This window comes from Falco naumanni, chromosome 1 (assembly GCF_017639655.2).
Source record: "Falco naumanni isolate bFalNau1 chromosome 1, bFalNau1.pat, whole genome shotgun sequence".
In the NCBI taxonomy this organism is placed as follows: domain Eukaryota; kingdom Metazoa; phylum Chordata; class Aves; order Falconiformes; family Falconidae; genus Falco; species Falco naumanni.
In genome coordinates, this window is record NC_054054.1 from 14,101,992 (window position 1) to 14,119,011 (window position 17,020).

A 17,020-nucleotide genomic window follows, 5' to 3' on the forward strand; every position below is an offset into this window, starting at 1 on the left:
TTTGTTTATGTAACCCTTGAACTGCTACCTGAACCATTCTTGGGGATGGTTCATGTAGAATGTATTCATGTCCTTTTGAGGACTGGTCTTTTGTGAACTAATTAGAGAATAAATGCACATATTATTTAAGTACATAATAAATAGAATGACATGTAAGAGAGAAGAAAACATTAAAGCAAAAAATCTTTGAAACAAAATATTTTAAGTGTTTAAGTGTTACTGACCAGAGTTCAGAAGTACCAGAGAATTATCTGTGGTAGAATCATTAGAGTAGGGAACAGTGGGTTGAGAATACAAAGCTAGGATGGATAACCACAATCTTACCTTCTTGGAGAAAATGGAAAACTGCATGACTAAAAATCTCCTTTTGAAAAAAATAAATAAATAGATTTATCAATAACTTATCAAGAATAACTGAATAAATGTATTTTTGGTGGGTTGTTTTGTTTTGGGGGGGGTGTGACAGAAAAATACAAAGTGGTACATAAAAAGTACAAATTCTGCTTCAAATAAGTGAATACAAATGTACAACTCCTTAGCACTATAACAAAATCCACTGAACTAACAGATTTGGTGAAAAGCATGAATTCAACCAGCTTCTGATAAACAGGAATTCTGCTGTTCATACATCCTTTACATGGAAAGGTAAAGTACCATTAAGGTCCTCCTGAAATGAATGAATCCACACTTAAATACAGAACTCAGGCTAGTCATGGACTTCTCTAAAAGGTTCAGTATCAGGAAATGCCTATTTTAATTACCCTCCTAAAGACTCTGGAATTCAGCCAGTGGACAAAACTGTTCAGTAAAAAGCTTACTTCATTAAGTATATAAAGTATTTTAACAGCTGAATCTTTATCTTTCTTTGACAATCTTCCTGTTTTCCTTCATTTCACTTCCTTTCTCCTCTGGAGGATGCGGTATCATTGTTTGATGAGCCTCCACTATTACCAGCCTTTCCTTGATAACAATTAAGAGGAGTGTCAGAAGCTTTTCTTGGCTGAGATTAGTCTGGATTTACCATCAGCTTTTATGGTGTTAGAAGGAAGAATGGGTCTGATCAGTACTGAACATTTTAAAAGAAACTCTTCTACTTCAACAGCCTCTCTTGCTAAAATGTATTTAATTTTTTAAAAAGGTGAAATAACTAGTAATCAGATTACAAGACATTAGTAGAGGTGTTAAATATTCCTATTCATAGCAAGCAGACAAAGCATACATTGTCCTTGCCTTGTTCTTTACTTAAAAACATGTTAAAGAAGGTAACCTCACACTCATGCTATGAATTCGTGTTATACAGTTGATTTCTCAGTACTTTAGGAGGCGTATTGGACCTTCAGGTTCATTCCTACTGTTACTGTATTCCTAATTCTCCTCCTGTTTTGAACAGCAATGTTTAGATAACCTATACTCGATTTATCTACATTAATGCATAGGCTATATTCAGTTGTTTGGAAAGGTTGGGTTTTCTTCATGTTGTTGTGATCTTCATTGCATTATTAGTTACTGGACCAGGCTCCCCAGGCAAGTGGTCATAGCTCCAAACCTGTCAGAGTTCAAGGAGTATCTATCTGGACAATGCTCTTAGACATATGGTTTAGTTTTAGGCAGTTCTGCAAGAAGCAGGGAGTTGGACTTGATGATCCTTACGGGTCCCTTCCAACTTGAGATATTCTACAATTCTATGATTACTTTACAGTTACAAAGAAGGCTAAATCCATGCAGATGATCATTAAGCAGGAGAAAAAAAAAAAAAAACAAACACATAGAGAAAAGGGTACAACACATTAACATAAGCAATGTCAGGAAAATACTACTAGCTATATCTTTAAACCATGTCTGTTCAAGAAGAATGCTCAAAAAAAAAAAGCAACTTCTAAGTAAAGGAATGAACAGTAACACTATAGAATGAACTGTTTCCATGCATGATCATTAGGGGAAGAAATCACCCCAAAAAAACCCCAATTGTATTATATCAATTACTGATTTCCGGTCACAAATAAGTTCTTTTAAAGTACCCAAGCTTGTTTTGTAATTCAAAATTACAGACTACAATATACTGTAACACAAGATCATCTTTATTTCAAAATTGTACAAAGTATAAACAGAAAATATAATTACACTGCAGTAAACCCTGCCCTTTAACTATTTGAATACTTAAACAATGATACTGCCATCAAAATATGCCTTTATTATTTCTCATCAAGAAATTTTATCTTATTGAGCGATACATCATGAAATCAATTGTTGTACATCTAGGAAATTTACCAATAGAGCTCTCTTCCACTGGGGTGTACACTTTGATTTGTCTCATGTGAGTGTCTCTTCCATTTTGGTGATTCGCTAGAACAGCAATCTGAATCATAAATGTGCGAATAGGCTTCTTGTGAGTATCTGTTAAAGGAACATGAATCCAGCCGCTTGGTTCCACTAATTCAAGTTGCTGCCAAAAACAAGACAAAAAAGCAAAGCATTCAGAAATTGTTAACATACTTAATATAAATGATCAGATATTAAATCTGTTTTATAGAGCAGAGTCTTCCAAATCGGATTTTAGTTACTTTTTAAAATGAATTTGAAATAGTACAGTTGAGTAATCATAGCTAATTTACTGCTGGTGTAATTGGATGCAAGTTGGTTCAGCTGGCTACAGTTCTGTTTGCTTTTGCCTTTCAGAATCTACCCTTTTTTTGTACCTTAACATAAAAATCAATATAAAAGGTACAGACTTGAGTATAAATTCAAGTCAACACAGCACTACTTGGAGCTTGTTACTGAAGTACACAGCTCAAAGATGACAAAAATATGCATCTTAAGTTGTTTTATCTAGGCAGTCTGAACCAATATGCTGGAATGACTTACGCAGGAAACCAAATCCACACAAAATCTGGTTTTCAGAAATTCCTTACATTATTAGGGTGAGGAAAAGGAAGATGACAGAGGAAAACATACAGGATAACTCAGACTTCATCTCATCCATGTGTCAGAACAGAAGGCTGGCCAATTAGTAATTGCTGCACAGCCATTTATCACATTCTAAGGTCCATTTTGATTTGGCTTTTATACAACAAACCAAGTGTTTGGTTGTTTTTTTTTATTTTAATCCTACAGAAACTAATGTCAAAGCATTGGAAAAGAATTGTGTTTTGTTAACTCTAAACCACATCACTGACATCAGCAAGCTGAAATCAAGCTAGATGTTATGCAGAAGTGTGGTAACAGCTTTGTTTAAGGCTTGTTGCCCAACTTCAAAGCACAGTTCAACACACATATGGAAGAGTACACAAGTAAGCAGAAGTCTTGAGGGGGAAAAAAGCCAACCCCAAACCCAAAACAGTTGTCCACAAGCAAGTAGATTTCACACAGCTAAGCAAGTAAGACTGCTGTTCTTAGCAGTCAAGTCCCTCTAAGGAAGTACTATGCTACAAGCAGCTCAAAATGCCCATCTTTCTCCTGAAAATACTGCATGACAAACATCCTGTCTTGCCTTGCCTTTGCTGAAGCTTTCAAAACACCATCTGAGATCTACTGTTTCTGAGGCAGCAAACACCCTGAGGGAATGACCCAAGAAACAAGTTTAAAGGAAGTTTGATGACTACTTTGAGTTTAAAGAGATCAAAAAACTCTCTCACACCTCCACCTTAAAAAAAAAAAAAAGAAAGAAATAAACCACCACAACCCAAAACTCTCCACTGCTGCAGACTGTCCAACAAATAATTTCCAAAGCATTAAATTCACTAAACCTTAGCAGCAAATTTTTCACTCCAGAAGATACGGACTTCCACAAATGCACATTGACTTACTTGTTGTAGCCCTGTGCCTTTCAAAAATCTTTTTTTGCATAGGAAGCATCAGGTAACAGTTGGTTTTATGAAGCGATTAAACTCATGTACTGTTGAAGAGGCTTTGTAATGGGGAAATTTATCATGGAGACATAGTGGTCAACAGTTTGAGTAAGTATGCTTTCCATCTCCACAGTGAACAGAAAGGATGAGGATCCCAGTAATATCATATTCAACTAGTACTAAGGTAGAGAGAGGCTATTTTAGAAGATAATTAAAAGGTTATTGCTAACTAAACTTGAATTTTAGTATTATTCTCACTCTCACCATTTACAAATTTTGACTGCTGATTCAAAGTGGAAAATTCAAGTTCCCAAGGGATTTTTATGCTTGGATCAGTATGAAATTGATTAGTTAATACAGTAAATGAAAAAATGAGCACTTTCTCTAAGTTGAAATCATTGGTTTCAGACAGATCCAACATAGTTCAGGTTTGCATGCTTTATTGGGAAAGAAATTGCAAAGACTGAAATAATGACTTCACCTCCAGAAACAAGGGATTGGCAAAACGGGAGTACCTGTACAAAAGCAAGCTGGATGCTTACTAAGTTCACAGAGATAATCACATATTTTATCTCAAAAGAATTATTAGGGTCATGAAGGTAAGCATTGGGAAGTTAAGAGTTGCAAAGTTTATTTTACTAATGTAGTAATATAGTTATATCTTATTAGATAAACTTTTGATTACACATTTCCCAATGCTTTGTTTCACCCCTGATCAATGGGAGGTGGTCATATGCTCTATTTATGGCATATTATTTTTCAGTTCTGCTACAAAGGCCACCAATTGCTTCATGAGCCTTTCTACAGAAGGGACAAGTAATTTCTACATCCATAAAACAAAGTTTCACATTAAATAAGCCATTAGGTTAATTAGATTAAAATATTCCCTAGTTCCAGATGTCAAATTTCACATAGTTTAAACCTGATTTTTAGTAACATACAGTATTTTACATGAGGCTTGGCTCCCACTGAGTTCACTTGCAGTTACAAGTGTCTGCATTTCTGGAAGTTGTAAGTGTTCTCAAACCAGAAGACACAGTCTGAGCAGCCACTTCAGAACAGTTATTTGAGCGCATCATGTAACAATACCACGACTAAGCACAGATTGCACACAATTCATCAAGCAGCATTCAATTGCCTTAGCTACAAAGCCTTCATTTTTATTCCTGAAATCTCTGCTTCACTTCACAAGTTCAAACTTCTGTAACATATGAATACACAACCTTCACCATAGAAATCTATCCTGATTTGTCCTCAGAACAGACCCCTTTCCCCGTTGCAATTAAGTAGGTGCTACTTGGACAAAGCATGCAACACTTGTAATTAAGTTGGAAGCTGTACTACAATGTATTAAAGCACAAGAGGTCTAAGTTAGACTTAAGTGTTTAAAAAAAGTGAGCTCTATTTTTGCCCTCTAAAGAACAGTGTACTGTGACATTTGAGTTTAACTTTTTAAATTGATGCCTACCTAGTTCAGTAAAACGATTAAAACCTTGAGACCCACTCAACCACTGAAGTTTAAATATAACAAACCCCAATAATTATTATCTGAACATCCGCTAGAAAAGGAAGTAATATTTTGCCAGTATGACACACATTCTCTGCAACCAAAGGAGTAGTACAAATCAGACACACACACACACACACTCTCCTAAGTTATTCTTCTCCGCATCTGTCATGTTCTTTTAGACCAATGAGACAGTTTTCTTTTCCAGAGGACCCAAGTCCTTCAGCAGGGATGAATAGGCCATGGGAATAGGCGGTGGTGATACATGACAAAGTGCTGTCCACTCTTAGTTCAATGTCAGCACCCGGATCCAGCCATTACAATTCCTAGCAGAAGTAGGATGAAATATGCAGCTCTACGCTGCCTGGAGCACTCCCAGCGTGAACAGAATCTAAAGGAAACTTACTGTGAAGTTTTAAGAAATTCCTATTAAGCCCATGAAAATGGCAACCTTTCAAAGCCTTGTAAACCGGCCTGGAAATTTGGGTGGATTTTTACAGGGAGGCAAAAGGCATATCCTCAACACAAAGGCTGAACTATTGCCAAATTTCAAATCCTTGCTTCAGAGCTTGGGGGCACTGGAGCATCAAAGGAAGACACCAGAATATTCTCACACAAGCAAAATAACATACTCTTCACTAGCCTTATTCTTGGAACAGAACTGCTTTGGCTGAAACTTTAAAAAAAATTCAACCCAAAGCAGACATCTGGCATGGAAAAATCCTTATGAACTGAACTTTGGCAAAAGCTATAAAGTAATTAAGAGTTAAGCCTTAAAAAGGAAAGGGTCATGCAACCTTAAGTACAGGTGGCACTAGCATCTCTACCTACAGTAAATACTATACTTTAAATCGATTTCAGTTGACTTTGCCGTCAACCCTGTTCTTCAAAACCACTAGCCACTCTATAGACGTACATATATGTTTCACCCCAACTCTACAGCATAAGGCCATTATGAGAACACACCAGATTGTTTCCTCCGGTATTTTTTTCCTCCTATGTAGGTCATTAAGAATCAGTAACAATTAACTGGCTTCCAGGAAAGTTTTAAAAATCAGCTGTATTATTAATTACCTGAGTGAAATTAGACATTGGAAGTTCTACTGTTACGTGTTTGCCCAGCAAAGGTTAAAAAAAAATGGAAACAAAGGAAAGAATCGATACAAGTTCAATATTAGTAACTCAGGACAGTTCCTGCAGCTGTAGACTAATCTTACATACAATATACTAAAAGTCAGGGTTGTGGAGGGGATGGACTTCTTTTGTGTGTTTTTTGGTGGGGTTTTTCTGGGGAGGAGGAAGGGGGGGGTGTTTGGGGTTTTTTTTTGTTTGTTTTTCTTCCATACTATAAATTTTGTGAAAAGTGGTAAACAACAAAAGCATGAAAGTCAAAATAAAGGAACAAAGGGATAAAAATTGAAGTGGAAAAATCACTCACCTGTCCTTTGCTGCTGCAATATACTCTTATCTATCTCTTCTCCTGCTTTGTCTCCATCGCTTTCTTACTTTTCCTGTCCTTTGTGTGCTACAGCTTTACCTATGGACATATACTCCCACTCCAGTAATCCACGTTATTTCGAAAGCCAAAGCACAAATAATATTCTCAATGGAAATCTCTTCCCAGGCCAGTTTAATAGCCCTGTTTCTTCACTTTATTGTACATTCCAGAGGTTCTACAGAATTCCATACACATTTGGCAAAGCTACTGTTGCAACTAATGGGTGTTCTACCATAGTAGATGCAAACCACACAAAATATGTATCAAACAAAAAAATAACCAAGGCCAAAGCAACTTGACGCTACAGCTCAGAAAGACGACTGAACACAAGACTAGAGATTTTACAAGGAAGCTTGTTCTATACTGCTATTGCTGGCCTCCTTACAGGGTAGGTAGGAAATTATTTATCCAAAAGAAGGCTTGTCTATTGTACTTAATCCTATTTAAATCGAATATTGACCTCTTTTCCATACCCAGTGATATTCTGCTTAAATTCTGTGATGTCTTCAATGCAGCATGTAACAAACTGCTACTTCTACTAGGCTTCGAAACCCAGCCCAAGTGGTTTGCTATATTTACAGGAAGCTAACATCCTCAGAAAAATACATGATTTTTGTTGCCCTATGAAGATATCTCTTGTGAAGATACAGAAAGGAAAAGAACTTGCTATAAGTAGTTTCATATTCAGGGTCACTTTACAAACACATCCCAGAGCATAAGCTAGACAGGGCTCCCAGATTTCAGAGGATTAAGTTTTTCTGTGCACGTATAAGAAAAATCAGCCTGTTTTCTTCCCTGGAGGGAAAAAAAAAATTCTCTTCTGAACACACATACTGACAGAAAACTGAGAATTACTGCTGCCGTCACAGCTTCAGCATGATACATGATTCTGGGATATTGGTACCTCATCACATTTCCATTTAATCATGTGTACCACTAGATCTAAATGGCAACAAATATTTCTAGCGGCTGCCTCTAAAACAGGATGTGAAACCAAACAGTGCTTGATTTTGCTCCTACTCTTCTCATAAAACTGTTAAAGCTGCTGCTTTTTATTTTAGTGACTTAGCCACCTTTGAAATGAAGAGAAGTGGCTAGACTCTTCTTCACAAATACAATTTTCCTTTTCTATGTGCTTAACTATTTCTTACCATAAAGTTATATTAAAAAAGCCTAAGCTTTTCAGAGGAGAGGTTCTCAACAAATAAAGTATTATTCCAACCAGAAGAGGATTATAAAACTAAGTTCCAGAGAAAATAAATGCTATCTTCAGAAATGAAATATTTATCAATATAGAGATTTTCTCCGAGTTGAGAGATCAAATATGGGAAAGGCTTTTCCCTGTTTAGCCATTGTTTCATTACAGCTATCCAAATATGTTTCCACGACTGGGAAGGAGAAAGAAGGCTGGCTAAATTTCCAAAATTCTCTTTCCATACCTGACATACCCTACCATATAGCTACCAGGATTCAGAATCAGTAGACCTCTGCATAATTCCAAGTATTGGAACCGTCAACACATGAAGTAGCAGAGCTTGGGTTTCAGCCATCACTTCACTTAGGAAGTAAGAGAACCAGTTAATAGCAGTGATGCACCAGTTCCAGCAGAAAAATGAAGCATGTCCAAAAGAAACTTTGCAAGTTCCAAGTGAGTCAAAGGAGGGACACCACATTAGCAGCTCAACAAGAAACACAGAAACACACTCAAAGGACCCACTGTGAAAAGCACACTTCTTTACTCTAACGAAGCAACGACCACCTAAGGAGGTGGCTCTGTGGTCTTAATCAATCACCTACTTAAATGGTCAAGAAATCTAACTTCAGTCCATTAGGCAAGAGAAGTTTTCCATTCTTCCAAATAGCAGTTAATGAAGAGTCTAGAGGAACACAGTCCACCCCTCAGGAAGATTCAACTATGGATTTGGGCAGACAGGAGACTAGTTGCAGAATAAGCTGTATTAGGCAGTGAAATTTGCAAATGTTAAGAATTCCTATCATATATAAGCTTTATGTTCAAATGAGCTGAAAGTAGTAACTTTTTGAAAGACTGGGAAGGTTTACAATGAGAAAGGTCAAAAAGGATCCTTGCAAAAAGTTTTATAGAATCTCGTTCAGACTACTGTGCTCTAGATTAAAAGTAGTAAAAATTAACCGGTGTCCACCTGTTAGAAAGTTGTATCCGATTAAAATAAAGACAACCAAACACACAAGCCAAGCTAGAAAAAGTACGGTTTCCTGATATAGATTACCAAAATAAGTATTTGTCAACAGAATATGTACCTGAGGCTAGAAGCAGCATAGACATCAATTAGACCAGAGACTCTGGAAACACTAGAGAAGTGCTCAATCAGCTCAACAAAAGAGGGGAACACTATGACAATGACAAAATATATTAGGCCAAGCTTTTTACGAATGCACTAAATTTTACTTCATTTTGCACAGATCAGTTTTAAACACATCTTGCTGAGTTTCTCTCGGAATCATTTGTACCTGTATAAATCAAATACATCAAGTGTGCCAATTCAGTTTATGCAATTAAGCTGTTTGCAAGTGACAGTGTATATATGTCCAGAATCACCCATATAGCTTGTCTTCATTTCACTCATTTCTGAGCTGTTGAATGAAATAGCAGGAAGTCTCACAAAAATTAAATATTCCCTAGAAAGTGCTCTGTAAAGCAAGACTTCTGCTTTATTATGACAAGCAAAAGCAGTCACCATCACCTTGATAATCTTTCACTGTGAACTCCTGGTAAAAGGCAGACATTTAAAAACTGGATTTAGAGCCTTTGATGGGGAAGGAATCTGCTAAGACAGTATGTTATCCCACTGTGAGGATCTCATCCTTTGAGGTATGATCAGCAACGTTTTAAAAACACTTTACAAGTTGTGGAAGAGCAACAGACTGAGGTGCAAAAAGGATCCAAACCACAGAAAAATTATTTTTGTAAAACAACCAATACATCATAAATAGCATAAAACCATTAAATTGGAGTCTTGTGTAATGCTTGGAACTAAAAATACAATGTTTCTGCATCACTGGAAACTTGCAAGTAGTTTTCACTTAAGACCTGCAATGGATGGATGAAGATCTGCAAGCAGATTACCGACACAATGCAAAAAAAGCTATCGACAAACTGTCTGAAGTCTGATCAGAGATTTATTCAAACTACATCCTGCCCTCAGCTCATTGCTATAGTTACCAACATAAGCATCAGTATGCGTTTGCCATGGCTATCTAACGGGAACCGTGATACAGAATTGCCAGTGTGCATTACCTCAGGGACACAAAAATACATTTGAAGAAATGGAATTCATCAAAACAGCATCATATCTAACTCCTATACTGCCTAGTGGTTACCTACATAAAAAGAAAAAAAACAAACAATCTCATTCTATTCTCATTTCCTTATGATTTAACACCTAAATTACTATGGTTTCTTAGAACAATGCAGGTTCAATCATAGCAGCTAAACTACAACACCTCCAAGAATCACAGTTACTGCAAGTAAATAGCTACTCTACAAGAATGCATTGATAAGTTCCCAGTGTTGGTAACCAGCAAGCCATATCCTCCTTGCATGGTGGGCCAAGGATTAGCATCTATAATGCTTGAATAGAGATTCTTATAGTGCCTTTCCAAATTTCGTGTTTGGATTACATATGCAGCACAACACATGTTTGAAAATGTCAGTGGGTTATATCACATTGCTACCCTGTAGATCACAGAAACAGGTATGTTTCTGAAGTAAGCAGATGATGTCAATTGAGCTATGACAGAAGTGATTCACCAGCCAATTTATGAAATTGCTTGACTAGCCCATTTTGATATTCTTTAGAATGATGTGTCCTGATTAGAATTTCCCCATACAGTAAAAAAGCAAGAAACCATTTGATTTGATTCTGCTGAAAAACCAATGCAATCTCTTCCCAGATGTTCTCCATTGATTCAGACAGAATTTCAACGCTACGATAGGAATAAACCTAGGAAGAACACAGCACTGAAGTTTAATCCATGAAATGTTAAACAGGGAAAGTGAGGTTTCACATGATTATTGCCTTCCTAGTTTGTCTCTGTAATCAGAGGAGAAACATGTAAGAGGACAACAATTAAATCTTAGATGTGATAGGAGTCTCTGGTGAGTACGTATGCAGATAAAACTATTGTCAAATGGGTGAAAATGGGATACAATTGCACATGCTGTGTAACACCAAGAATTTTATGGCATGCACTTGCAGGAAAAACAGCTGTTCCAAAAGTATCAAGTGATAAAGAATCCTAAGTACTGATGTCTGCAAAAGGGTCAAGGCTGTACTGAACTGCCTGTATAAATAACTTCTGACAGATGAAATCACTTCAGTGGAAATTCCACAGGCTGATACAGAGATGGTCTGGACACATCTGGAGGGGGCCCTGTCCGTGGTACTTAAGCAACCACCACCCTGCCAGTCACGCTCGCACTGCTGTATCTGCTCACAGTACCTGCCAGTAACACTTGTACAGTCAGGTACACGCAGCCTGAGACACAAATAAATAGCCTGCCAAATGGTCAATTACTGTGGATTTGTCAGCAAAAACTTTCTTAATTGTTATTTCAGAAAATACTGTCTGCTTAACTCTGGGTGGCAGAAAAAAAAAGAGCAAGTGAAAGGAAAGAAAAAAAAAATAGACAACAGTCTTCGAATACTTCATCTTCCAGAATTTGGCTGAAAACAACTCTCCATTCTAGAAAACGTAACTACAGAAAACATCAGGAATTTGTCACAAACTGTTTGCTAGGAAAGTCTCCCTGGAAAGAAAGGAACTCTTTTCACATTTGTTGAGGCAGACACATTTTTTTTTTTTAATATGTTCTGTGACGGACTACACATACTAAGATCAAACTTAATTGAAAAAATGTATGTCAAGATGCGTATGATGTTTCAGAGAAGGCCAAACATGTTAAATAGGCTTAGACAGTTTGCTCTCAAGTCCCACATCTTCAAAATCCTTTTTTTGTTGTTGAGCAAGGTCACTTGAACTTTCACATAATAGAGTTTATACTTGACACATCCATAAATTAAGTCTCATTAGAGAAGGACTGTCTGTTTCTGTATGAAGTGGCAGCCAACCTATCGACTGGAACTTAAGAAAAACACAAAAACTTTCTCCCTGTCCCTTTGAAAAGCTGCGTGATCAAATTAGCAAACAGTGATGACAGTTTTGTATGGAGTTTCACATGGGCGTGTATGGAAAGAAAGTCTGAAACACTAAAGCAAATCTTCAACCCACAGCAGGAAGCAATCTATGTTTCGTTTGGTTTCAGCTAAAACAGATTTCATCTTAAGAGGAACCTGTTGCTTCAGAAGAAATCCCATCTCCAATTGAAATCAGTCATAACAGCTGTGAAATTTTGGATGTCTAATGAAAAATGGCTTTCAGAATTCATTTAAGGATCAGTGAAGAGCAGAGGAAGGGAAGGCAAACATATCCTAAAGCTCATTAGTATTCTCCTGCTGGGACCTACATCTCATTAACCAGCTGTCACAATAGACAGGAACGTCATACCTTTGATGGTGCACTGCTATTAAACTTTGAGAAGACTCCGGGTACCAAGAGAAATCCTTCAGACCTACAGGGACTTGGCTCCAATGTGAATCTCAGTTACTTCCCTTGAGCTTGGCAAATAGTATGCTGAAGCTGAAAAAGCAACAAAAAAAATTCTTGAGCTTATACTGTAGAGTGGTGGCCTGGCTGACAGTGACAAAAATAGGTAATGCCACCCAACACAAACTTTCTGCTTCAGTTTGCCTACTTCTGGTACCTAAGTTGTTTAAAGTCTAAGTTGCAGACATACTGGAACAGACTGCATCTGGACAGTCTCATCTTGGAAATGAATGACAGAAAAGCCATTGTTTGCTGCAAGCCTTTAAACTTCCCAAAATTCCAGCATTCTGAAAGAGGGATGAAGGATATATTTTTATTATTATTTACCCAAAACCACCCCACGGTACTATCCAACTAAAATTATCAGTAGCTCAGAGTATTATAGATGCAGATGGGAGAAAGGAAACTGTACATTTAAACCCACAAAAAATTACTACAGAAACATAGAGCCAAGACTGCATATTTAGAAACTAGTACAAATCCCATTTAGTGAAATCAAACATTTTATACCTTTTGTGAAACACTTCAGATCATAAAAGCTTATCTTACTGCAAGGTTTTTTCATTTCACAGACAACTAAGGAGGAGGCCCCATATACACAAGATAACAGGTAAGTATCCTGCTAAGCAGGAGTCTGGTAGATGATGAGCAACTGATACAAGTCATTCTTGGCATGCTATGTGACAGTACAGAATAGAACCAGAAGACAGTAACAATTTTATGTTTAAAAGAAGATAAACTGTTGTAAAAATTGATCAAACTATTGCATAAACACGGAAAATGTGATTAACAGAACTGTTCCTTCAAAAACGCTTCCAGGAAGTTTTACCTGATCAGAAGACAGGAAAAACACAGGGAGACTGCTTTACAGAAGTGTCAGACACTGCCACAAAACAACCCCAACAATTCCCCAAGTTCATTCCAACAAATGGTACTATCTGTATTCAAACTTTCTAGTCACAACACAAAACAGTGACAGAAGTATCAAAAAAACCCTGTCTGGTTAAGCATATGGACTAAAATTTTCATAATAAAGGAAATGGGGTACAAAGTTCTCAAAAATTACTTAAGATAACACATTATTAGCCCGTTAATTTAATTTCTTAGTCATGAATTTCAGTTCCCACCACCCCGCAACAGTACTGAAAAGCCCTAAGATTGCCCAATTCCTGTACCAAGATCTAAAAACTTCAGTCCCTCTTCAAAGCAGCAGCCATGCAAAATAAGGACATCTACAATTTCCAGGTGAGTCAGGCTGCTCTCAGCAAATATAGCAGCACTTCAACCATCTACTGAAGAGAGGCAGGGGAAACCAGGAAGTAGGATAGCAGCAATGAAAGAGCTATACAAAGAGAGCAGAAAACAGATTGAACAAGAGCAGTGGAACATGCTACAGCAAAGAAGTTTGAAAATATATTTTAAAACCCTCAAAGTTCAGGTGAGTTTACATTACAAATGGGACTGCTGACTAAAGAACAGGGCAAGGTGTTAATACTGGCAGCTGCCTTTTCATAAAAGGTAACAGAACACCACAGAATCCTACAAGAAAGGAGAGAATAAGCAGAATTTCCTGTATGCAAAGAAAAAAAGTGCTTAACAAGTAATGATAGTAGGATTTTCTTGTAAAGCGATGGCCTTATAAAAGGTAATCTTAAGATGACCTTGAGGCAAACAGAATTAAGACATCAGAAACAAGGAGACTGAACAGCCTAAATGAAGAGGTTCTATCAATTTTTCCAAACCAGAACTGCTGGGTACGAGCAGAAACAATATACATTGATTGTACAGATGCACTGCATTAATTTATTACAAATGACAGTTAAGTGACTGGAAAAACTACTGAGAAATAACTAATCTTACAAAGGTGCAGAGGTTTGCAAAATGGATGAAAACTGTACTTCTCACGTCTGCAGTTTCCATTTGTCCTAATGTTATGATGGCATGATATTATGTTTGTGTGAAATACTATGTTTTTGTGAAAGTGCAAAAATATCAGCTCATCATTTACCTTCAGAATTGTTTAGCCATATCCAGGAAATATGTCTAGACATAGCTACAGTTAAATTACACAAAGAAAGTGTTTGAAAAAAACAGATTATGCAATGAATATTAAAGATTTAAGTGTCTGAAAACTAGTCGCACCAAGTTAATCCCGTATCCAAGCATCTTGAATAACTTAGCAAAGATAGCCTAGTGATTACACTTCATGCCTTGCACTTTGCATCTCAGAGAATGCTTGAATGCTTCAGAAAATTACAAGGGGAAATTAATAAATGCAAGAAAATGGGAATATCATGAGATTTTATTAAGTCAATAGCAGTAGTAGCAGCCAGCTGCTAGTTCTCAAGCGCCCTTTATAGATGAGGGAAAGAAAGTACACCTAAAATAAAAGCATTCCCCTCACTGAAAAAGGCTCTTACTACACATTAACAAGAACTAGATTTCTGATCTTCTACCAGAAGACAGGCCCACAAAACTGCATGGCTCCAATATTTTCTCTGTTACACAAAAATGTAGCTCCTGTGATTTTAATTGTTAGAAAAAAAGACTGCAATAAATTATACCCGAGTGCTACCAAATTAAAAAATCCTACTTCTTTTTTACCAGCAAGAGAGTAAGTTGTTGCTTTGTAAGACACAAAAACCACTGGGGTTAAGTGAAAGCATTTCTCCTGGTTTCACAGGAATTACTTGCTTCTGAGCAAGCAGGGAATGAAAGGGGGTTGCCGCTCCTAAAATCAAGGAACATAAAGACCCTAAACCTATATAAATAATTACAAATGCTGCAGAAGTACAGTATACTAAAAAATTTAAACATTTTTGCATTTGAATAAGGACTCTGTGGATGCAAATACTCAGTAAAGGCAAGTAGGGTGAAACCAGATAAACTGTAACATTACTCAAGTTCATTATAGCATGCCAGATTTCAATAAGCAAATGCAGAATAACATTTCACAGGATCGAGAGCAGATGTAATGCTCAATTCAAGGAATATTTACTCATTGGAAACAAATGCAAGAGACTGTTGTGAAAACTATTTGTGTAAATTTAAAATGCAATGCAATATCTCATTCTGAGAAAGATCCCACATTCATAAACACATCTCACTGGAGATATATTTTTGTACAAATGAACTTCAAAAGAAGAAATAGGAGTGTATCTGTCAGAGGTTCAGCTGGGTAGTTTTATGAGCCAGAATACACTTCCATAAATTTGCAAAGCTGGAATCAGAACTGTTGCCCAATGGAAGCATTTAATTTTATACCTACATGCGATTTTTTTCTTTAACATAATGGAACAAACGCAGTAGAGTTTTACCTTTTGCTTGTGCCTTCTTACAAATCCACATACAAGTGTGTCCAGAAAAACGCAAGCTTATGTTTCATTGTTTAATGTGGAGGTCAGACTCTGGAGTCTACTTCTCAGTCTAGATTATTTCTGGAGTTCTTTCTAGGAGTCAAAGATTCCAAGTCACCATCCACCCAAAGAATGTACAGTTCAAAAAGATATTCAGATGGAGCTATATGGTGCTGGGCTAATGACTACCATACTGCAACAGCATGTCTACTATAAACAGCAGTCTGGAATAGTCTTAATGCTATGTTCAACAGATGTAAGAATATCAGCTCTTCAGTAAACTGTATGGGAATTGAAATAAAATTACATTGTGTATGCTCCTCAAGAATGAGTGGGCAATGGAAAAAACAAAACAAGAATGGCATAATTGAAAACTTCCTTACTAATAGGCCTACAAAGTCCTAAATCTAGAGTTACTGTTGGATATCATCTTATTGCTTAGATACAAGAAGTCAGTAAGAAGCTGATCAAATTGGATTACAAATATATGTGACTTGCTGTATATCAAAGTCCTGTGGGTACATATGCTCCTCTGCTTAATTTAATTCTACTGTGAGAGTAAATCTTTATCTCCTCATAACAGACAATATAAATAAAAAGAAGAAAGTCTAATAATTCCACAATAGAATTAACCTAGCACTGCTAGATTTACCCAAAGCCGATTTATGAAAACCTCATACACAGTGACCGTCATAATCACAACAGAAACCTGTTCAAACAGAAGGAAACCTACCTGATGATTTTACTAAATGATTTCTCCCAATATGGAACTGCAACTCCTTTCACAACAATGAAAAAACATAATACGATTTCGTTTTACCTTTCTAATTATCCTCAGTAACATCACCTTGCTAAGTAGTAACAAATGAATCTCAACATAAACTAGGGTTTTCTGCATTTGCTAGTAGAAATTATCAAAAAAATTCTTTACACACACAGTTAAATTTGACCCAACTGATACAGATGGGGAAAAAAATAAAAAAAGGTAGTAAGTATTAGGGGCTAGAGCCTCATGATTCACTCAGACCGAGAACAGCATTCATAAAAAGCCTCAATAAAAACTGTATTTGCTAACATTCCTTTAACATGACACATAAAACACTCCAGAATTCATTCTGAAATAAAATAGGAGTGGTGAGATAAACCTAGTTTCAGAATCGGACAAAGG

General features: G+C 36.7%; 1 protein-coding gene across 5 annotated transcripts in view; it reads right to left on the bottom strand.

Moving 5' to 3' along the window:
* Positions 1-2,057: 2,057 nt before the first annotated feature.
* The window catches only part of ANAPC10 (anaphase promoting complex subunit 10), a 44,902-nt gene continuing 29,939 nt past the window's right edge, over positions 2,058-17,020 (bottom strand). For all 5 annotated transcript variants that reach the window (XM_040582112.1, XM_040582147.1, XM_040582137.1 and 2 more), the window contains one exon: positions 2,058-2,443. In XM_040582112.1, the coding sequence (XP_040438046.1) occupies positions 2,213-2,443 (231 nt within the window). In that variant the 3' untranslated portion in view covers positions 2,058-2,212. The remainder of the gene's footprint in view (positions 2,444-17,020) is intronic.